Source organism: Carettochelys insculpta, chromosome 5, assembly GCF_033958435.1.
Source record: "Carettochelys insculpta isolate YL-2023 chromosome 5, ASM3395843v1, whole genome shotgun sequence".
In the NCBI taxonomy this organism is placed as follows: Eukaryota; Metazoa; Chordata; order Testudines; family Carettochelyidae; genus Carettochelys; species Carettochelys insculpta.
The window spans coordinates 72,505,760-72,529,401 of NC_134141.1; the positions used below are offsets into that span (position 1 = coordinate 72,505,760).

General features: G+C 38.5%; 1 protein-coding gene and 1 long non-coding RNA gene across 3 annotated transcripts in view; one reads left to right on the plus strand and one right to left on the minus strand.

The window, feature by feature from the left end:
• Positions 1 to 23,257, plus strand: part of ELL2 (elongation factor for RNA polymerase II 2) — a 63,852-nt gene extending 40,595 nt beyond the window's left edge. Inside the window, exons 6-12 of one of the 2 annotated variants that reach the window (XM_074995312.1) lie at positions 4,047 to 4,171; positions 4,322 to 4,415; positions 6,283 to 6,871; positions 10,613 to 10,679; positions 18,016 to 18,190; positions 19,532 to 19,576; positions 19,736 to 23,257. In XM_074995312.1, coding sequence (XP_074851413.1) covers positions 4,047 to 4,171; positions 4,322 to 4,415; positions 6,283 to 6,871; positions 10,613 to 10,679; positions 18,016 to 18,190; positions 19,532 to 19,576; positions 19,736 to 19,852 — 1,212 coding nt within the window. In that variant the 3' untranslated portion in view covers positions 19,853 to 23,257. The remainder of the gene's footprint in view (positions 1 to 4,046; positions 4,172 to 4,321; positions 4,416 to 6,282; positions 6,872 to 10,612; positions 10,680 to 18,015; positions 18,191 to 19,531; positions 19,577 to 19,735) is intronic. The other variant, XM_074995313.1, reaches the window with a different exon arrangement.
• LOC142013642 (uncharacterized) overlaps positions 1 to 23,642 on the minus strand; it is a 72,098-nt gene that overhangs the window by 9,720 nt on the left and 38,736 nt on the right. The window contains exons 3-4 of the long non-coding RNA XR_012645742.1: positions 13,338 to 13,394; positions 12,957 to 13,053 (exon numbers count right to left, since the gene is read on the minus strand). This is a non-coding gene — a long non-coding RNA (uncharacterized LOC142013642). The remainder of the gene's footprint in view (positions 1 to 12,956; positions 13,054 to 13,337; positions 13,395 to 23,642) is intronic.

Consider the following 23,642-nt stretch of genomic DNA (forward strand, 5'->3'; position numbering starts at 1 on the left):
AAGCTGTTCAAGATTTTTTTTTACCCTTCTCTGTCCATGTTCCATTTCTAATATCTTTTTTTAAGCAGGGGCAAGCAGAACTGCATGCAGTAGTTAAAGCGTGGGTGTCCATGCTTTTATATAGTGCTATTATATGTTCTTATTATTTGTCCCTTTCCTAACGGTTTCTAACTTTTTTGGTCTGGTGCAGCACATTCAGCAGTCATTGTCAATTATGACTCCAAGATCTGTCTTGACTGGTAACAGCTAATTTAGACCTGCAAACTTTTGTACAAGTTTTCCAATGTGTATTACTTTATATTTATAAACTTTTGAGCTTTATCTGCTATTTTGCTGCCCAGTGACTGTCTTGAGATCTTTGGACTTCTGCCTTTAGTAATTTTATATCATCTGCAAACTTCGCTATCTTACTTTTTACCACATCATATAAGAATATGTTTAGCAGCATTTGTCCCAATACAGAACCTGCTGTTTATTTCTCACCATTGTGAAAACTGATCATCTATTCCTTTTGGTTCCTATCTTTCAAACAGTTACTAATCCATGGGGCTCTTCCCTCTTATCCCCTGGCTTCATGCTTGTCAAAGGCTTTCTGAAAATCCAAGTATATTATCTGTTGGATCATCCATGTCAATCATGGGGCTCATCCGTTGGTTGATCCTATCAAAGATTTCTAATTGGTGAGGCATAATTTCCCTTTACGAAAGCAATGTTGACTCTTCCTCAGCATATCCATTTTGTAGCAGACTTATCATTCTGTTGAAGAAGAGAGTGAATTTTTATCCTTCAACAAATTTTTCCTTAAGCTTGTATTCAGTAATTGTAGGCGTGTTCTTGGTATCCTGGAGTCAAAAGACTGAGTTCTCATTTTATGTCCTAATATAAACTGTTGTTTAAAAAAATGCTTGCTAGGATGCCTTTTTAACACTCTGCCTATCCATACACACTGCCCGCCAGAAGGCTGTAAGCTTAGTTCAGGCTGTATTTTAATTATCTCTAAAACAAGCATTAACCAAATTTTTAAGTTGTGGTATGGCTTAATCTGTCACTCAAAGAATTCTTTTCCTACATTCTTACTGTAACTTCCATCTCCATAATAGTTGGCTCATTGGCTTTTAAACCAAGAGTAAGTGTCTTTTGTCCATTTGTGAATCTGAGCAAAAATGAAGCTGCTTAAATCAGTTTTGTAGATAGTGACATGACATTTATGTACATTTAAATATGGGCAGAGTGCAATGTATTTATGCAGATATTAAAGCATATTAGCGATTGTCATTTTCTGTAATATGCTGTAAAACAGGTGGGGAGCTGCTGGAATCAGACTGGCCTGGCCTGCAGCTTGCCTGGATCCAGCCCCCCCAAGGCTTGGGGCTCCCCAGCATCCCCCCACAGCAGTGGGTGTGTGGGTGTGTGGAGCCCCAAGCTTTGCAGTCTGGAGTCAGGTGAGCCAGCGCAAGATCCAGCCCACAAGCTCTGCCTGGTGTGAACAGGAAGTGCCACTACCTCTACTCATGCCCCTCCCCACCAGCTGGGGGAACGACTGGCTGGATAGGCTTCCCCTGTCCCCAGACCACTTAAGCACAGAATTCTGGCCAATCAGCGCAGAGGCAGGAGACGGTGCCTGGGAGCAGTGGGAGAAAAGCCTTTCCTGGGAGCTTTCATCTAGGCTGCTGTTCCCTGGCTGGGGATCGGGCAGCAGTAGTGCATGGAGGTAAACAGCCCCTACTGCCCAGTCCCCCTACCCCTCCCTGCTCCTGCACTGCCCTTGCCCAGACCCCACTCCCTTAGCCTGTTCCTGCACCCTCCGTCCTGCCCAGACTCCTCACCTCCAGTCTTCTCCTGAACCCCCAATGCCAGTCCTCTCTTGCATCCTCCCTCGCTCCTAGTCTTCCCACCCTTAGCTTGTTCCTGCATCCTCCCTCCTGCCCAGATCTGGCCTGGGGGAAGCTGCGAACCTCAGGTCCTTCACCACCTTCTCTACCTACCCTCCTGCCCATGGTGCTGGAGCATGAATAGAGGTGAGCAGTCTCGGTCAAGGACCACATCAATGAGGGTTTTGTTTATCCCTCCCACCCACCCTTGGCACTTTTTTTTTTTTTTTTTTTTAACCCCATGGGTCAGTAAGCCCAACCTAAAAAAGGTTCCTCACCCCTCTTCTCAAAGATTAAGATAACAGATTATGAAACTTCAGCCATAGTACAGCTGCATAATATAGGCATTGGACCTAGATAAAACAATGGCACATTTTTAATGTGGATCAAAGAAAGGGATTGCTAATAAACTTTGTATATCTGCCAGAACAATAAAGTGAAGGTTTGAATAGAGCTTTTGTTAAAATGTTTGAGGTCAAATGTCAGTTAATTGTATAGTTTAGTCATAAGCTGCAGTTGTATCTTTTTGAATACAATGTTGCAGTTCCTTTGTAGAACTTACTATGAAATTCTAAAGGCCAGGCCTACATAAGTGCACAGTGGCAACAGAAGAGGGGCAGGGGAAGAGACTCAGTAATCTTTCTCCAGTCCATCCTCCATGACTGTTTCCATGTCTGCTGCCTCACCATCACATGCACCTTTCCAAAAATGTGCCATGCAAAATGTTTACGTACTACTTGGCCTTCAGAAGCCAGCAGGTTTCAGCATAGTGCTAACACGTTATTTCTGCAAGGCACGCTACAAGGAGGTTACTGTTTGCACAAGTAAGAAAACATTCTGTATTGAAAGTATGATTTTACCTTTCTGTTTAATAAATGGGTCTACTGTTTTTTATTTTGGTAACTTTTGTTCAAACAATATGGGGTGTCACAAAGTCTTTATAGGCAAAATATAAGTATATACAAATCCTAATTTTTTTTTTTGAAATACCACATAACAGCCATCTGTAACAGAATACCTTAAAACACTTTGAAGGGCTGGCAGGCATCAGTGAGCACATATTTTCATAACATGCCTGTTTTTCAAAATTACAATGTATTTAATTCCAGGAAAGGAAGAAGCTGTCTTAAATCAGAGCACTAAGAGGGTGTATATCCTAATAAACAACAAGGCATTAACTGGTATGAAATGGTAGAACTAGTAGGATTTTTTTTCCTGGAATTCTTGAATATGTTTTATATGCACAAGTGAGGCATATCATAGATTTAGGCATGGAGGAGGGATGTACATCCTTTCTTGGTTAAATTAGTGCTATATTTTATTTGCACTTTATTGCATTACTAAAATGTATTGATGTACATGGCCAGGCCTGCCGACTGGGGATGTGGGTGAGGGAACTCTGAGGGCAATTCTCTCAGGGCCTGGCAATTGGACAAGGCCCCTAGGCCTCTTTAAATCAGCAGGGGAAAGGCATGGTACATTCTGGAAGGCACTGAGAGCTGGTTGCCCAAGGACCTGACAGTTCATTAGTTTAATGTACACAGATATAACTTTTTTTTAGGTATGCTTTAAAAAAAAAAACCCCTCACACTTAAAACTACTCTTGTCCCTATGTCATTAAACGAAAACTTTAGTGTGGGGTCCAGGGTTGTACTATTTTACCACTATCTGGTGGAATGTTACAACTTCCTGTGGAGGGTATATACTAAACTTAATGTTCCAGTCCCTGGGAAACAAGAAAAGCTACCTGTTTTTGTCATTAATCATTTGGCTAGATGAAAAGTTGCTCTCGCTCTTTTTTGTCAGCAGAACTGTTGGATGCTAATCCATTAGAAATACAGGAAAAATAAACACTTGGATTATAAAGTTCAAACTTACAATTTTGAATTTGTGCTTAGGGACATAATTATGAATAAGCCTGGCTAATGCACACTGACATTCACATCTTCTGACATATCAGTCCATTCTTTTATAAATACCTACATTCACTTACCTAAGACTGAATATTTTTGTATGTCAAAATATTCACTATATGCAAGGTCTGTCCTTTGTTGCCTTTAAAGGTGAGGGCTAGAAAACACAGAATACATTTTGATGGTTTTATTTTCAACCTTTATTTAAACTGTCCAACCTATTCTAGTATTGTTACTTGTATTTTTAAATATATAATTGTAGGTAGCCAACTTGAATCCCAAGGACAACTCTTACACACTGAAGGATTATGTGTTTAAAGAGATCCAAAAAGATTGGCCTGGGTACAGTGAGATAGATAGACAGTCATTGGAGTTAGTACTGTCTAGGTAAGTTCAACCTTTTTGCTTAAAGGTAGCAATAAAATAATATATTGTTTGAGAAGTAACCAGCTTACTTCCAAAATAACGTAAGATATGTTAGCATCTTTTTGTCTTGGTTTTTTTCCTTGTAACCTGGAATATGGGTGATCTTTACAGAAAACTAAATTCATCTCAGAATGCCACCAGAACCAGTCATTTGGAACCTCCTCTAAGTTCTTCTAAGGATGTTGCACCTTCTTCTCCTGCCCAGGTATTTAATTTGTGACTTTCTTTACATTGCAGTATGATGCAATCACACCTAATACATTTTGAGCTTTATATTAGTGGGAAGCTTTAATGTAATTAGATGCACCAATACCCTTTTTAATGTATGAAAAAAGTGAAGCAACTATATCTGTATAATTGGATGAGGGCATAGAATATCATTTAAAATAGTAGTTGTACCATGGAAGACTGTGGAACTGATATGTGGGTTTAAAAAAAAAAAATCCTACCATGTAGTCCCTCAGAACCTCTAAACTTAACTGCATATTTAGAGATTAAATAGTGTTAAAGTGAACCAGAATTCCACCTAGATGGCTCATAAAATGCTTTGTGAACATAAGATTCTCAAACAGTGTCAATTGCTATCTGAACTCATACGTGGTCATACAAAATATAACTAATACCAGGTTAGCAAAAGTCTGTTCTTACTCAAGGCTGAACTTGTTCCCATCTGCTTAACCACTTTCTGATCGCTAAATATTTAAACAAAAATATACCTCATATATTGCAAAAAGAAATTAATCATTCTGTATCTTGGTTTTTCCAATGAAGCCAAGATATTTGTACTGCTTAACTTTTGTGCATTGTTGCATGCAGTAGTTAGTCTACTAGTAACTAGTAGTTAGTCATGTCATTGTTTTGATTGTTGATATTTCTGTCATGCAGGCATTTTATACAGCAGTCTTTTAACCCTTAGTTTAAATACAGCATATACCCAAGAAAGGACAGAACTAAGTTGTTTTAGGGCAGCAACATTCTGTTTGGGGGCAAGGGGGACGGGCTATTCATTTATTTTTGCTGTCAGTGTTGTTCAGTTATCAGCTATGATTAGTATAGTTCACTGATTAAAGGATGGAATTGAGTCAGAAGGTCTGGATTCTAGATTCAGCCTGGCTGCAGGCTTCTGAGACCCTTCAGATAAATCACTTTTCTCCATGCTTCCCTTGTTCCTCTAGAAAATTTGAGATAATACCAGTTTAATAAAGCACTAATAGGCTTTCAGATGAAAAGCAATATTTAAAGTATCACTGCTTACAGTAAACAAATAAAAAAGCACTATAGCAATGGCAGTAGAGGAGCATTCTAAAATTAATTGGGTGGTGCTTGCATTTGCTGTTTCAGGACAGGTGAAACTAACCACTGAACATCCTGCTTTGGGGTCAGTAACATATTCAACACCAGAGGGAAATAAAAATACAAACCTGTTTTTTGCCAACTTTGGCTACTATTTCACGATTACAGCGAAATAGTATAAATGGTGTGGTTTCTTCGTCTCCTCTAGTCCAAAACACACACTGAATCTGGAAGTTATTCATCTGTATGGTACAGAGCTGTGCCTGTCACTTCTGGTCAGAGGCACTGCTTTGTACTGAAACATAGGCAATATATGCTTGTTAAGCAAACTGGCATCCGTCAGAGTAAAGCAAAAGAACTCTAATATTCTGAGTGTCATTTTGAACCCAAGCTCCCTATAGCAGGAACTAGATTTTCCTTGTCCCTTTTTGAGGTTTAGGCTTTCTGATGAGCATATTGCTCCATGTTGGTTGGAGACCACAACTTGCTGAATCTATTTGCACTTCATAAATGCCTAGACTACTGAGTAACCTGTCATGTTCCAGCAAGGACTGTGATACTTCCCCACACAAAGTCTGGGTCACAGATCTGAAGGCTGGCAAATGTTTTTAAAGCTATCTAGATTTATTCTTAAACATAAAGTGTATATTAAGCTGTTGTGCTCTTCGTATTATCGAAAGCTAAACAAGCAAGTATAAGAGACATAGGTTTTAATCCATCTGTTGTAGACATAGTTTAGAATTGAACTAAATGGAAACTAATGGCCTTTTTCATTGCAGAAACGGCTGTTGGATTCAGATTTTATTGATCCTTTAATGAATAAAAAGCCAAGAATATCTCACCTTACCAACAGAGTTCAGCCAACATTAAATGGTCATTTGACTGCTTCTAATGAGAGAGCAGCTGCTGCTGCTGCACCACCACCTCCTCCTCCTCCTCCTCCTGCAGCTGCTGCCACTCCAGCCCCTCCAGCGCTTCCTGCAACTCGCCTTCCTGTTTCAAATCCTCCTCAGCCTGTAAACTCTAACTCCAATTCCCCTAGCACTCCTGAAGGCCGGGGGACTCAAGACCTGCCTGTCGATAGTTTTAGCCAGAATGGCAGCAGCATCTTTGAGGACCAGCAAGAAAAATATACCTCTAGGACTCCTTCAGAAATGCCAGCACCCCCTGCAGTTGAGTTAGTGTGTCCAAAGTCAACAGATGAGAGACATTCACTGTTGCACAAAAAATCCAAAAAGAAGTCAAAAAAGCATAAGGAGAAGGACCAAATCAAAATACATAACATGGAGAACATAGACAAAAAGGAGAAAGACCTTAAGAAGGAAGAAATTGTAAAGCTGAAAAATTCCAGTTTGGATTCAAATGAAGGTATTTAAAGTGCTGCTTTTTAAAATTGCTGTTTGGTAAATGAGACTGAGGTGGTTAAAACAAAGGACCAGAAGTAAGACCCTAAATCCACTCCTAACTGCCATTGACTCACTGAATAAATTACTTAACTTCTCTGCTGCCTCCTTCCATAGCTATAAAATAGGAATAATGATAGTTACCTGCCTTCACCTGAACCAAAGTGCAAATTTTTATCTTACTAAAGCTTTAAAGACTATATAAAAACAAAGAGGAGGAATGGCATGTCTACGTAAGTACAGCTATAATGGCACTTCAGACAAATTGTTCTTCAATTTCATTTTGGTAAGCCTGATGTAAGTTTTTGGGTAAGAAGAAGAATTAATATTTTTTTTAAATTATGAACAATTCATTGTTGGAAAGAAGCACTAGGTAGTCAGAAGGAGAGAACAAAAAGGACTATTACTCTAGTTTTGTTTTATAAACAATAGGGTGCTCCTATACCTCAGGGCAGTTTAACTATTAACTCTATTAGGTCAGATCAGTTTATCAGTGCGCGTCAGTACTGTCCTCATTTTCTGCATTCTTCAGAGAACTGACTGACTCCATTGCTGTGAAATGACTTGTGAAAGAAAAAGCCAATTAACTGAAAAGTGACTGACCATACAGTAAACGTTTGTTACTGAATCACACAATACACTGTTCTTATTACCAACGTCTGGAAGACCAACCCACAGGAAATTTATGAATTTTTCAAATGAACAAGTAAAAGTACATACTAAAGGCAAGAAATAATGTTACCTAACATATACATAACTGCAATTTATTGTTAATTATAGTAGCAAATGTGTAATTAGTAACAAATCTAAAATGGGGAATCTTTACTCAGGTGCAGTCCAGATTGCTGAAAGTATGGAAAAGAATACCAGTTTTCTTTATGCCAAAAATTTTGCAGTCTGTTCAAAATGGTCTGAAGTCTTGGTTCAAAAACCGTTCTTCTTCCTTTTTCAGGCTCAAAAAATGATTCTTACTATTTTAATAGTAGTGGAAAGAGTATGAAACCTTTTAAAATCCTGCTTGCAAAACATAATAAAAGCAAATGTATTTGCCTTCCTAATGTATTTTTTAGAAAGCTGTGGAATGTGGCTGTTAATTCAAAATATCAGTTGCAGCTACAGAGTTTTCAGTAATAACATTTAGTAAAAAAAATCAAATGTGTGAGTAAGGGCAATTCCTTTAACCTGGCATTTCACATTTTCAATAGCTTTTATTAAATCAGAAGTCTAGTTCAGACCTCGCCTATTCTTAAAATGTTTCATCTCTGGAAACAGACCTAATTGCATGGATTTGTCTCTTTGAAGGCATCCCTGCTCTTGTAGACTGGGGATGGATATACCTGGATCACTGCATTATTCTGCACAATATTCTGGCCAAAGCACGCACTCAGGCTCAGTAGTTACAAGGTCTATAAGAATACATATGATTTCAGACCAGAAATAGCTGAGTAAAACAGTATTTATATCAAGATATTAGTATTCCAGTAAGTAGCATTATTTGTACTAGTTTCAAGTTTTTAAAAGTCCAGAGTTTAATAGTAACTATCAATTCAGTGAAATATTAAGAAGAACAATTATACAAATGCTATAAACAAATTCAGTTTTAAATAGTAATCCCTTTTTTTTAAATAAAAAATACTTTACAACCAGGTTTTCTTCTGACTGTTCCTAGCAGGCTGTGGGTGCACTAGAATTTTTCTAGGAATTAAGAATTTTGTAACAGTGTCCTGAATGACATTGTAGACTGGTATAACACAGGTTTTCAGAAACGTCTGTTCCACTGCTGAAAGGGCATCCATATTGTGTGTCTAAATGAAACACACAGTTCTGCACTGCAAGCGTAACACTAACTTACAATATCGGGGTGTTTGTGTGAGAAACTTGCTGGCAGAACTAAACAACTTCCTGTGTTTCACCACTAAGTTTTAAATACCCCACCCCACGTATGAAAATATACTTAGTATCGCCATCTGATGCTCTTATTGAGTCAGACCAATGGTCAGTCTAGTCCAGTGTCATCTCTTTAGACAATGGCCAGTGCTAGATACTTCAAAGAAAATAAACAGAATAGTGCATTTTTTATTCCATGTTACTTACTCCCAGCTTCTGAGAGTCAGAAGTTTAGGGACACCTAGATCATGGTGTTGCATCTCTGGCCATCTCAGATAATAACCATTGATGGCCTATCTTCAATGAATTTACCTAATTCCATTTTGAATTCAGTTATAGTTCTGGCCTTTTCAAAATCCCTGGGCAACAAATTCCACAGATTGTTGTGTGAAGAAGTACTTTTGTTTGTGTTAAACCTGCTAGCTATTAATTTCATGTGGTGACCCCGGTTCTTCTGTTATGGGAAGTTGTAACTAACACTTTTCCTTAATTACACAAGTCACGATTTTATAGACCTCTCTCATTACTTGTAAATTGCCTCTCTTCTAAACCGAATAGCCATGTTGTTTTTAATCTCTCCTTGTATGGAAGCTGTTCCATGCCCGTTAATAATTTTCGTTGCATTTTCCAATTCTAATTTATCAGTTTACTAAGGGTGAACAGAATTGCATGCAGAATACTAGGGGTTGGTGTACCATGGTATTGTACAGGGGCATTATGATATTATCTGTGTCATCTATCCTTTCCCTAATGGTTCCTAATATTCTATTAGGCATATGAGAAGAGCTTAAAATACAGCCTCTTCCTAAAACAGAGGACCAGTCTTACTTGGACTGCTTGCAAACAGATGGATTTGTTAGGGATTTCTTGAAAGTGCTCTTCTTTCTGAAGAACACTATATTGACTTGATTTTTAACCTGTAAAAACCAATGGTGCCATATTCATGAGGAAATCTGCTCATGATTAAAGCCTGAATGATGATTAGATTTGCATAAAATCCTGTAGGTAGTTCTTACATAGAAAAGTGTTCAAATTAATTCATGAACTTGGCTTCCCATGGTTTGGGGGAGGAGAAGGGAGGGAAAGAAAACGTGCACTGAGAAAAGCACTTTGGCTTCCATTCTGTTGTCCTTTTAGTTCGGTCCTATTGGAGTTGCATATTGATGTAAAACTTCTAGATTCTATTGTGTGGCCACATCTGCCATCACAGATTTTGAATTGTTGGGCAGATGCCACAACTTATCCAAATAATAGAAGGCTGACCTTGGGTTAAGATTGCATTATTTTGTTATATACACTCTGCAGCAGGGGGATGTGAGATTTCTGAAGGGGAGCACAGCACAATCAGTTGCTGGGTCTCTCACTCGTCCAGCTAATTACAAATGTTTGAAATTTGTTACTGTTTTTAACGTAGGGGCATTCACATTTAGATACTCATAAATAAAATTTTTATATTTTCTTACACATGCCAAAAGGGTATTTTTTTCATATGAACATAACCAAAAGTGTAATTGGTTTGGATTACATGACACAGGTTGGGGGCCCTGCTAATTACAGGGACAGAAAGTGGGTCCTGAGGTTAAAAGTTTGCTCATCCCTCCTCTACAGTAGCTAGTGCATTTTAAACTCCTGGTATTGGCTATTGCAGAGTTGTTCATATGGCCCCTCATTGTAAATATTCAGCTATGTGCTTTATCCTTGATTTCATGGAAAGATGACAAAATAGAATTACTGAAAAGGAGTATTCCAGACACTTCAGATTTGGATCACGTTGGTATATTAGAATCCTGTTATGTCAACCTTTTTTATTTCCATATAGGTGTTAAAGAGACTTGCACTGACTCTACAGATCCTTCATCAACAAGTGAACTACCAGACTACTTTGTGTAAGTAAAATTATGCCTAAGACTGAAAAAATTCATGCCCTGCTGTGCCAAGCAGCTCAGAAATCAACTGTGAAAGGTATTCTGTAATTAGAAAATGGAAGAGTTACCAAAATGTAAATTTTTTAAGGGCCCTGTCAGTGCTATTGGTTCTAACAGTGGTTTGTAACCTATCCTTTAAATCAGCTTCGGTACCCAATGATTGGAAGACAGCTAATGTAACACCAATATTTAAAAAGGGCTCTAAAGGAGACCCTAGCAATTATAGACCGGTAAGTCTAACGTCAGTACCGGGCAAATTAGTAGAAACAATAGTAAAGAATAAAATTGTCAGACACGTAGAGGAACATAATTTGTTGAGCAAAAGTCAACATGGTTTCTGTAAAGGGAAGTCGTGTTTTACTAATCTATTAGAGTTCTTTGAAGGGGTTAACAAGCTTGTGGACGGGGGGATCCAGTTGACATAGTATACTTAGATTTCCAGAAAGCCTTTGATACAGTCCCTCACCAAAGGCTCTTATGTAAATTAGGTGGTCATGGGATAGAAGGAAAGATCCTTTCATGGATTGGGAACTGGTTAAAAGACATGAAACAAAGGGTAGGAATAAATGGTAAATTTTCACAATGGAAGCGGGTAACTAGTGGCGTTCCCCAAGGGTCAGTCCTGGGACCGATCTTGTTCAACTTATTCCTCCACGATCTAGAGAAAGGGGTAAGCAGTGAGGTGGCAAAGTTTGCAGATGACACCAAACTGTTCAGGATAGTCGAAACCAAAGCAGACTGAAGAACTTCAAAAAGATCTCAGGAAACTGAGTGATTGGGCAGCAAAATGGCAAATGAAATTTAATGTGGGTAAGTGTAAGGTAATGCACATTGGGGAAAAATAACCCCAGTTATACATACAATGTGATGGGGGCAAATTTAGCTACAACAGATCAGGAAAGGGATCTTGGAATTATAGTGGATAGTTCTCTGAAAACATCCACGCAGTGTGCAGCGGCAGTCAGTAAAGCAATAGGATGTTGGGAATAATTTAAAAAAGGGATAGAAAATAAGATGAAGAATATCTTACTTCCCCTATATAAAACTATGGTACGCCCACATCTTGAGTACTGCGTGCAGATGTGGTCTCCTCACCTCCAAAAAGATATATTGGTGTTAGAAAAGGTTCAGAAAAGGGCAACTAAAATGATTAAGGGTTTGGAACGGGCTCCTATGAGGAGAGGCTAGAGAGACTGGGACTTTTCAGTCTAGAAAAGAGGAGACTGAGGGGTGATAAGATAGAGGTGTATAAAATCATGAATGGTGTGCAGAAAGTGAATACAGAAAAGTTATTTAGTTGTTCCCATAATATAAGAACTAGAGGACACCAAATGAAATTAATGGGTAGCAGGTTCAAAACTAAGAAAAGAGAGTTTTTTCTTCACACAGCGCACAGTCAACCTGTGGAACTCCTTACCAGAGGATGCTGAGAAGGCCAGGACTCTAACAGAGTTTAAAAAAGAGCTCGATAAATATTTGGAGGTTAGGTCCATAGATGGCTATGAGCAAGGGGTAAGGTGTGGTGCCTAGCCTTTTGTCAAAGGTGGGAGATGGATGGCAGGAGACAAACTGCTTGATCATTGTCTTCGGTTCACCTACTCTGGGGCACCTGCCATTGGCCAGTGTCGGCAGACAGGATACTGGGCTAGATGGACCTTTGGTCTGACCCAGTATGGCCGTTCTTATGTTCTTAAAAGAAATGGCACATTGTGGCTGAGTCTACACTTGCCCCCAACTTCGAAGGGGGCATGGTAATCAGGGTCACGGGAGATTACTAATGAAATGCTGCGGTGAATACACAGCACTTCATTAGGCTACATCTCCCATGGCCCGGATTACCATGCCCCCTTCGAAGTTGGGGCAAGTGTAGACAAGCCCTGTGTGAGCACATGTGCATATTGAACCTTTTTTCTGAGCTTGTCCATTTACTACTTGAGCAAGAGCCATTAAATATCTAAACATATTTCCTTCTGAAGTACTTTACCTATCACAGTTCTTGAGCACACAAGGCATTGCAATAAAGCAACAAACTGGTTGTTCCCTGCATAGTCATTAGATTGCCCAGCAGGAATGTTAAACATTGGAATATTTGGTATTGAGTATTTTTTTTTTTTTACTACCGTATTAAATACTCTGTATAAAACAGACATAAGTAAGTTGCTCTCTGTGTCAGAGTTTATAGCCAGGCTGGATAAAAACTGGACTAACTAGTTGTTTAAAAAAAATCTAAATACATACATTTTAAATTCTGAAGGCTCACTGCTCCAGGCCACTGCTCTTCCTGGGACATTGACGTAGCCCCAGCTGCAACCTCAGCTCCAGCAGTGAACTGAATCTAAAGACATCACAAAAGTCTGAAGTCACTGAATCTGACAATCTGATTCTTAGCTATGATCTATTACAACAACTTCAGTAGGGTGAATCCATTATTTGATGTAGTATTTTGACATGTAATTATTTTCACAGCAAAATGAATGACCAAGTATCATTTTATCAGCTACAGTTAACATGGAAAAAGCATCCTGATTGGCTAATAATTTAGAGTGGTTAATAGTTAAATTAGTGTTTTAATATATGAGCCTACGAGATGCATTAAAAAGCCACTTGCAGTTTGCATACCTCATTCTGAGTATCCCTTATGTATCAGTGAGAATGAATCTTTCTTCATGAAAATAACTAAAGAGAAGAAATGCAAACAGAGTTTAACACAATTATTTAAATGAAGGTTTCCTGGAGCCCAGACCCCATAGGTGGCATGCTTAAATCCTGGATTAAATCAATCCACTCATTCTGAGCCAAAGAGCTCAGTCCTGTGAACACTCATGCACGTGAATAACTCTCTTCCCATGAGCAGTATCATTTGAAGTCAGTGGAGCTACTTAAATGAGTAAAGTTACCCATGTCCATGACTGTTTGCCAGACAGAGCCCTAAGCAGATCCCTAATGAAGCACTGACAGCAAAGATGAAAACTTTTTTCTTAAACATTTCCATATATTACTTTATTTTCACCCACGTGTTAGCCCTTGCCTTAACAGTTCAATTAATACACAAAACTGTTCAACTTAACTCTGCCTACAATCGAATTGTGGTTATCCATCACTTGCACCTCTGTGATTGACTCAATTTATTCCCAAAGACTTCCAGAAGACAGTATGTTCCTCTTCACTCAGCATAGATGAAAATGTTGAAAGAACAATGGCAAGTCCTTGAGGACTGCTGCTCTCCTAAGCTAATGTCCACCTAGATAGTTATACTGTACCTCATGTAGCCTTGTAGAGTGGCTCAGGTATGTCTGGTGTTGGGGCCAAGGAATAACGTGTACAGTCATGCCACATTCATATTGGCATACTGCTTCTTGCTTAGTCTGCTCCGAATCTGGGGCCTAGCATATCATGTTTTTATTATGATAAAGGGTACTTTGTAACTCTGAAAGCGGAGTGGACAGGGTTTTCTGCCCTGCTTTCAATATATCAGATTTGTTTTGAACGAGATTTCGTCCTCACCACTCGTGTTCACGTTCTGATATTCCAGTGAAGTCATAGTAGTTCATAATTTTCCCAAGTGATTGTGATGCAGTAAATACAAGACTGGTGTCCTTGCAAAATTTAAATAATGGGCGAAATGGGCTTTGACAAGACAAATTCTGGTTTATTTTTATATATATAAAATATTTTTGTGTTGCTGCAAATATGGATAAAATAAAAGATGACTGAGGGATTTCAGTAAATGTTTGAATACTTTCACCAGTACAGTAAACCCTCAATTGAGTGGATTAATGGAGGGAGGGGTATCCATTAAACTCAGACACCCATGAAATCAGGGAGTTTACTGAGACCCACCCACACCCCCTAAAAATGCCTGCTACTCACCCACTGCTGGAGGAGCCTCTGCCACCACCAGAGCTGCCACATGCTCCTCCCACCAGGGATGGGGATGTGTGCAAATGCCATCTGCCCACATATGTGCCCCACCCCTGGTGGGGACGGTCCAAGCAGCAGTGCCTTCAGCAGCTCAGATTAGTCCCTTGCTTTTGTTTAATTTTTTGTGGGGGAGGAGGAATTAGGATTTTACGGTCCCCCATTAAGAAGGCTTCAGGAACATGGGGAGGTCTGGTAGACATCCATTGTTCCCGCAGTCCGCTAAATTGGAGTCTGTAAAATCAAAGACTTACTGTATAAAAGTCCCTCTGGGTGGTAGGTTAAAGTTGAGCTTGTCTATCTTTTCGTTTCTTTAATATTTTTGTGGTGGGGGGGGGCCTTGCTGCACTGCAGTTAAATAATACAGCTTTGGTTTAATCTGTGTGCAAAATGTCTATATAAAACACACTAACAATGGTCATGAGAGAGATGTTTACCTGTATTTCCACGAGTTCTAAATATCCCACTACAGCTTTGTATTCCCTGCTCCCTATAAGGACGTTCTGGATTTACCAGGCATGAAAAGAACACCAGTTACAGTTAAATGATAGGAATGCTTCCAAGTTTCTTTGTTACATGGCTTTAGCCCTGTAGGAGTCTGTAGCCTGTTTATTTTACAAATGGTCACTAAAACTAAAGCCGCCTCACTTTAGTGGGTGAATAGTTGGAAGTCAGCACTTATTTTAGTGAAACACAGCACTCAGTGTATTCTGAATGGGGAGATTTGTGCCAGTGCATAGTGTACAGCTTCAAAATTTGCCTTGGATTTAAAAATATAGTCTTCTCTGAAGATTCTTTAATGCTAGGTCACGGATGTCATCCACTCAAACTGTAGTGTTAAGCTATTAAAGCTTTGATGCAAACTGATCAGACTGAACTTGAAACTGCTGCAGGAAATGCATTTCACCGTGAAACTGTTCACCAGAAAGCTGCAAAAATCGGGGACCTTGATTCAAAATTAAGGTTGAGCTTCCTGAAGAGCATACAGAGCCTGAGTTATGACCATAGTAAGAAGCAAAAATGCATCAGCAAAGCACATTGTTTTTCCATTTCCATATAGACCCTTAAAAACTAGAGTGAGATGTTAAAATGAATGTGTGAAAAATAGTCAAGTGCAAATATTAATTTTATCTTCTAACTCATTTAATAGGAGATGGATATTTTCCCCAATATACCTGAAATACATAATTTAGTTGCATAATTGTGGATTGAGGTGTACTATGAAACAGAGCAAGCCTGTAGAATTTAAAAAAAAAAAGGTTGTCTTATGTGGGATACCAGCTGATGCAGGTGGGGCGATAAAAAAATATAGAAAAGTTGAAAACTCTTGCCTTACTCTTTGTTGGATTACAGATGGTCTTGATTCTGTGTATTGTCTGTGTTCCCTACAATATTAATTTTAATGCAGGAAGGCTAGTGCAGAACCTCTCTAGTCCAGCTCCCTAGATACCTGACCAGTCTCAAACCAGAGAATTTGATGAATCATGGGAGGTCAGTATTGTCCATCAGCATTATCAACACTTCCACTGCTTCCTAGTCTCTTAGAAGACAGGAGTAAATTACCTCTAAATAACAGCACAGAACACTGAGAGCCAAGACTAGTGGCTACAAACAAACTTTATGGGAGCATGGGAAACTTGGACACATCTATAAGTGGGCATCTGGCTAACGAAAATCATGCCGGACCATGGATTTGCCATACCAGAGAGTACCAGACTAGATAGGTTCAGCCTATATTGGTCTCATCTTATTCAAAATTACCACTTTTCATCTGCATTTCCTGAACAGCTGAAAGGTACAAACTTTTTATTGGGCATTTTCTACCAGCTCATTAAGCAGCAGATTTTAGGACAACACTGTGTCAGCTGCATTTGAAAACTACTTCCTAAATGACTTGTAATGGTTGAGGAGAAAAAAAGTGCATCTTTCCTCCTTGAATCTTGGATAGTGCTTATAGGTTCTAGAATGAATTGTGGAATTTTTGGCCTATGACCAGTTATGCAATTCATGTTTTCCTGGCCTTCAGGAGGAACCTGCTCAATTAACTTGATTAACAAAGGAATGAGCAAGAGAAGCTGGTGGCAAAGCAGTTCTGCTGATGATTTGAAGTCAAAGAACTTCCTTGATCCCTGTCAGCCAGCTTGTTTTTAGAGCCTGTATGTAGGAGAGGCTACTTAAAAATCTGACAGCTATCTCTAACATCATTTTATAAATGTACCTCTGGGTCCTGAAAGGAATAGATGGAGGTGCTCCTGGTCCATTACTTCATCTGAGTGAAGCCAGAGAGTACTATTGAGCAGTGTGTCCTCTGCCCTAAATCCTGCTATTGTACCCTTGTGGTCAATGTACAAGGGGCACTTGAAATTGCAGTGCTGTGAGAGATGTGGACATTGTTATTAATAGCCTTTCTCAGTGTCAGGTCAGAATAAAGGTTTGGATGAAGGCAAGCTGGCAGAGACTAAAGTCAGACATGGCCGAAAGTAACAGTGTATATGGGAAAACTAGGGGAAAAAAATAGATTATATCTTTCGTTTCTTTATCTACTTTTAATTACATGCAGACTGGCAACTTGGCTTTGCTGGGTCCTTAGGTACTTTTGTAGCTCTGGGTAGCATTAGTGGCCAGAAGCATTTTCTTGTGCTTAGCAAGGTTATGATGATCCAGCTCAGCTGTAGACCTCATTGCAGCTTTTTTTGTTGACTATCATGCACCACAGATTGTTTAGATGTTTGACATTTACGTAACACAACAAATTAAAATTGTTATCCTATTAGTTGTAACTTCCTCTTCAAAATGAGACACATCTGCCACATCTCAAAATAAATGTGTATCCCAGCTCATCAACTCGGACCCTCTCAAATGCCAGCAAAAATACTGGTCTGCTTAAGCAGCATTCTCACAAGGTAAATGCAGTTTGCTCAAGTAGATCAATATAGGAAACACATTCTGAAATTAAGGGCCATCATAGGAAATGAATTGCCAGCAGGTACCCTGTTACTTAAACAGAAGTATTGGTTCTGTTTAATTTGAATTCATGTTAACTGTTCTGTGTATATGCCTACAGTTGTAGATAGTCTAATGAGTTCTGAACTAAATACATATACATGTATAGACTACAGTTTGCCATTGAAATATTATTGTTTCTATTAAAGAGCATTTGTAACACAGTGGCTGTCACCATCCCAAACAAATTATGTCGTTAATATGTGTCTGTTATCCCAGCAGAAAAGAAGTGTATTTTAAAACAGTCAAATCTTTGACTTACTGAGAAGCCAAGTGCTTTAGTAATTTATGTTCCAACTTCTGGCTATGAATTGTAACAATTTTATACCAAGAACATTTCATGAAAAATAAGTGTAACTTTATTTTTTTCCATTAGAAAATATATAGCTATTGTCTCATATGAGCAGCGCCAGAGTTACAAGGATGACTTCAATGCAGAGTATGATGAATACAGAAGCTTACATGCCAGAATGGAGAATGTCACTAGAAGATTTATGAAACTTGATGCTCAACGGAAGCTCCTTTCTCCAGGATCTAAGGAGTATCAGGTGGTAAAGGAACAGAAGGCATTTTATTAGCCAGTTTTCCTTTTTGCTTTGTTTTTAGCTCATACTTTTCTTCTCCTCAAACACCAAATGTTTGAGCATATAGCCTAGTACTCACAACTTTTTTAAAAATTAACATCAGGTAAAAAATCAGACTTGACAATCTTTTGGATGTATAATTTGGCGGAAGCATCTTTTTGTCTCAGGTACTCACTGGGATCCCATCACCAAATTATCTGAGTGCCCCCAGAGTCTCATATATTCATCCTGTCAGCATCCCTGCAAGGTATGGAGATATTTTTCTCCATATTCTGCAGATGGAGATCTTAGACAGGGGGAGGCTGTGACTTACTACATTTCAAACAAACCTAGGTCTCATCTAGTCACTGAACTTTATTCCAGTGTGCCGGAACATCTAAAACTTTGGCCCAAATTCTGTTGTTTTAAGGTTATGCAGTATGTGGCATCATAGGCTTGTGCAAGATGATCAATTTAATGTTGTTTGTAGCTCATACTCATGTACAGGATCAGTATATGAGGGGGGGGAAATAAATAAATGGAAAGTCTCTGGAGCAACAGCTTTGAAATTTTTCCTCATAACCTGTCCTCCCAAGGAGACATGTTATAGCCAGCAGATGGGCCAGGAAGCTGTTCCTGATTTGTGGGTATTGTCCTTCTGTCCAGAGGAACTCGTTTCTCTGTCATCTTTACTCCAACCGTAGCAGTCCCATAGGACCAATAGGTATGCTGCTAATGGTTACTAGCCTCCGTTTCTCTGATATCGCAGAAAGAATAGCGTGCCACAGAGATTAGTAGTGTCTCAGGCAATATTAACTCCATATCTTTTCTTACAAAGCCTTGAGTAGGATGCAGCTGCATAATATTTTAAAAGGGGCATTGAGAAGGTGGCTAGACAATGGGGCTCTTCAAACATAGCCACTTCCCCTCCTTGACCTTATCATAGCTTTGTCTGCAGACTTGCTCTTCTACAAAGTAGAAGGGTGACCAGAGAATAAAGGTAAATAAACAAACATTTATTTTGTGGCAAGCTGGAACGTGTATCTATTTGCTGCAGACTTACTATCCATGTTAATTAAAAGTGCGTTAATGAACTGCCAATAAATGTCAGCAGGATCTAAACAGGAAGTTACTCCATGGTGGGCTAATGCAGGGTAGATTATATACCAGTTTGCCATAAACTAAATGTTTGTGTAGACAAGGCTTAAGTGTCTGTGTGGTAAAACTGAATCTTCATTCCACATCCTTTAGCCCTGTTAATATTCAGTTGCACTTTGCAACAGTAAAATGGTTTTTATGTGGTCTTTATTTCAGTTTTCTTTCTTGCAGGTGGTTCATGAGGAAGTCCTACAGGAATATCGGAAGATCAAACAGGTATGTACAGTTGGGAGGTGGAAAGATTGGATATATTTAACACTTCCATATTAATTGTTCGATTGTATAGTGCCTGGCTGCCCTTTTTAGTGATGGGCATTCAGATTAAAACATTGAAGAAATATTTCCACATCCTGACTTCTTTCTCTTTCTTTGCAGTCTAGTCCCAACTATCATGAGGAAAAGTACAGATGTGAATATCTCCATAACAAACTGGCTCATATTAAAAGACTAATAGGTGAATTTGACCAACGACAAGCAGCGACATGGCACTAGAGCTCTGCTTGGACCAGAAGATGTGAATAAACTTAAGCTTATTTATTTAAAATTCCAAATGAGTTGCTCTAAAAAAGACTTTAAACTTTTGCATTACAAAAGTTTCAGTATTAGCAGACTTGAGTTACTACTTTTGTTGTTGTTGAGGTTGCTTCTCTCCATATTTGAAGCTGCTTTTTTCCGGTCCCTTCTTTTCCTTTAGACTTATGTTTGTCCATTGAAATCATTTCCCCAGTAGGTACTGGGGACTCAGTATCTCTACTTTGAAGTTGTACACCTTTTAAAAAAAAATGTAACAAGTTCAAATGTTTTTGGATAACTATAAGCCTGTTTTCTGACCTTACTTGTTAATGCAAACTCTTTGCCTTAAATGGTAGAAGGTTTAAAATTTGCACAAAATTTTTAAAGAAAGTGAAAACATTGTTTGAAGGGTTCAAAAGAGGTGCGTGTGTGTGTGCGCATATGTATATAAAAAGCTATATACAGCCTCTTTATCAACGACAGTAACTTACCCCTGCAACTTAAACCCCCATTGCAATGGTTGCCTTAAGGTGTTTGCTAGTGTGTGCTTAATGTAGTTAAATTATTAGCTACACTGCTTCCCATTTTATTAAAACAACGGGAAGCACTTTGTGGCCTACCAGCATTGGAAAGCGTGTGCTTGTAATGTATGTATGCAAGGTTGTGTGAGTGTGAGCATGATGGGGGAGGGAGAATAAAAGCTGCTACTTGAAGTAGGCCAAACGCTCAGGTTAAAACAACTGGCGAGTGTTGCTGTAGGTTTTTTCCTATAAAATTGCTACGTCTCTTGTGGAAGATGAAATTATTTCCATTTCAACCGTTTGTCAGCTTTATTAATGTTGGGGAAAATTGATACTTTACAAAAATTAAACAAATATAGTTTTGGGGCAAAATTAAAAAATTAAACATGTAGGTGACCTATTTATATACTGCTATAAAGTATTTTTTTGAAGAGATACACCAAGAAGCTATTGCCTACATGAAATGTATATTTAAAGAGTTTTCTCCTGGGTGTCAGGAATATAACAAAGAACAGATATATTTAACTATAAAATACTGTGATCATCAAACAGCACAAACTTTCATTTCATGCAGTTTCTTGCTTTAATTTGGTTTAAACCGTCACTTTATCATTGTGGGAACATAAGTTATTTGGTCAAAAAATTAAGCATTTTTGGATTAATCTGTTTACTTGTCTTACTGTATTTGTCTTTTCAAAGTGCTGCCAATTGAAAAGGGAAACATTATGTTTACAAATCTGATTTTGGAATGTTTGCCAAAATTTTGGTAGTATCTTTAATAAACTTATCTCCAGCATCAAAAAATATTGTTGTGTATCACTGTAAACCAGAAAATGTTTTATAGCATTGCCAGAAAGTGTGCACTAAAATAATTAGAAGGGTGGAGTTCACCTTTAGTATCAGTCCTTTGGATACATTTCTTTAACTAGAAAGATTAAATAAGAGCGACTTGTCTTCCAAGATAATCAGACCTTTGTTATATTTACACCACTGATATGTTAGGATTTTCATTACTTTAGATTTGATGTCTCAAACAATATGGTTGAGATTTCAGTTGCTTTTACTTGATTAATTGTAATTGGTACATTCAGCATGTTAAATTTTGAATTATTTTAACCTTTACTGAAAGTGTAAGATGATGCAAAGGAAATTGCATGCCTCCTATTGAAATGTCTTTGAGGACTGAGTTAGCTCTCAGACATGTTAAGGAAGCAATATGTAAACTTAAATAGAAAGCCTTGTCACTTCAGTTTTGGTATAACTTTTGGTGCTGATTGATCAGCTAAAATGAAATGACAATGGCTGCAATGTTCAAGCTGAACAAATAATGTCTGGTTCTGAAAACAGGCTGATTTATGCAATAAATGTTCTCGTATCCGAAATGTAACTGCAGGCCAAAGCACAGCCTTTGCACCATCTACTCTGTTACTCTGTAGCAGTGATAGTACTTGTAGTAATTATCTCAGTGCCTCCTATGTATAATACAATCACTTTATAAATTAGACCATTGCAGCTGAAACATTCATATCGTCTTTTTTGTGCAAAAGGAGCCACCTGTGCTGACACACATCTTCTGGTTTACAGGCATCTATTGCAGCTGGAAGTTCATCTTTCATTGAGTCAGCATTGCTTAGCATTAGACCTGACAAACTACTGTGTAAAAGCCTTAATCTGAATTTTGTCCTTTGCATTCAGAATTTCTCAAGTTTTGCAAAATATGCCCAGTAGCCTATGCGTGGCATCAACATATCTGCTGTTTCCCTCGAATTTACATTCCTGTTGAACAGATGTCCAACCCTGTTGAAGTAAGGTTTCTAATGGCCAGGCATGCAGAATTTGCCAACTCACTCAGATGTATAAGTGGTGGCAAAAACTTGGCTTGATTTATGTACTACTCTTAAAACAATACTATGTTGATGAAAGGTAGCCAGTTTGTATCTGGTTTTAGGGACTCCAAGGAGTCTTGCATGTAAATACACTGTGATTAAACATTTGAAATACCATTTTGAATAGTGTCTGTCAAAGGGAATAATAGCTGCCCACTGCTGATGAGCAAAAAAAAAAAAAAAAAAAAAAAAAAAAGCAAATGGAATAGTTTGTGTTACTAATTTGTTAATCTTGGAAGAATTGAGGGAAGGAGAATTAGCACTTTTTTTTTTTTTTTTTAAATCGTAGATGCTAATTGATCTGAGAATAATAGTTAAAACAAGTTCTAGCTCTTTTCTGGCTACTTTGATTTTTTTTAACTTAATTTTTTCTAAGTATCCAGTTGATTTTTGCAAGTTTTAGAATAATTTTGGCCTAAAGGTATTTAATTAAGTTGCTATGTAAAGCATATGCAGACATAAGTATTGGATGCATGTTACATAATGCACCTTAAACAAAAATTGGATTAAGCAGTTCGGATCCTGTACCTTCACAGCTAGTCTCTCTTTCTGGCAATGTGAATGTGTATTCATTCCATATAGGCTTGCTGTTTGCCTTTGCTACTTGGAAGTCTCCTTACAGATAATTATTTTCATAAATGTTACTAAATTTCTTCATGCATACCTGACAGGAAGACATGTGGCTAGCACTTGGGTGGCCTTTTCAGTTTGGGGGAAGGATATCAGACTGACGGTACTAAAAGAAGCCAGGGAACATCAGACAGCAGTGTGATAATGTGAAGAAAAACGAGGTTGGAATCCCCCTCTCTGCCTTTTTTGAAGTGTTTCAAAACAACTACTTTTCAATAATCGCATAGACTGTGCTAAGAGACAAAGTGAAACACCCCAGTGGCATTTTGTTAACTAATGAACACTTGAACCAGTGTTGCCCCTCTGTTCTGTACCAAGTTGAGTTCAATAAAATGTTAACTTTGCAATTCTGGCATCTTTTTCTTTTTGTTGTAAAGATGTGAATAAACATGTTTAGTTCTGTCACCAGAATGAGTTGATCACTTTTATGGCATAAACCACCATGTTGGTGGTAAGTCACAGGTAAGGGGTACGCTGGAAGAGAGAGCGTTCTGATGGCTTGCTAGATTAGTGGCTGCAGTGGAGGCTATCCGTAGCTGTGGAAGTACTTCAAATGCGGCTGTCAAAAGCAGATGGGTGGAGAGATAGGGAAGGTTTGGAGGGGGAGCATCAAACTCATTCTGTGATGCAGGCCTCACTAAATACATCGTCAGTTAAAATCTGTGGGCAGGAATAAACATTTCTCTAGCAAAACTCACGTTCTGTCATCTTGTCTGACTGCAGGGTGCCTCC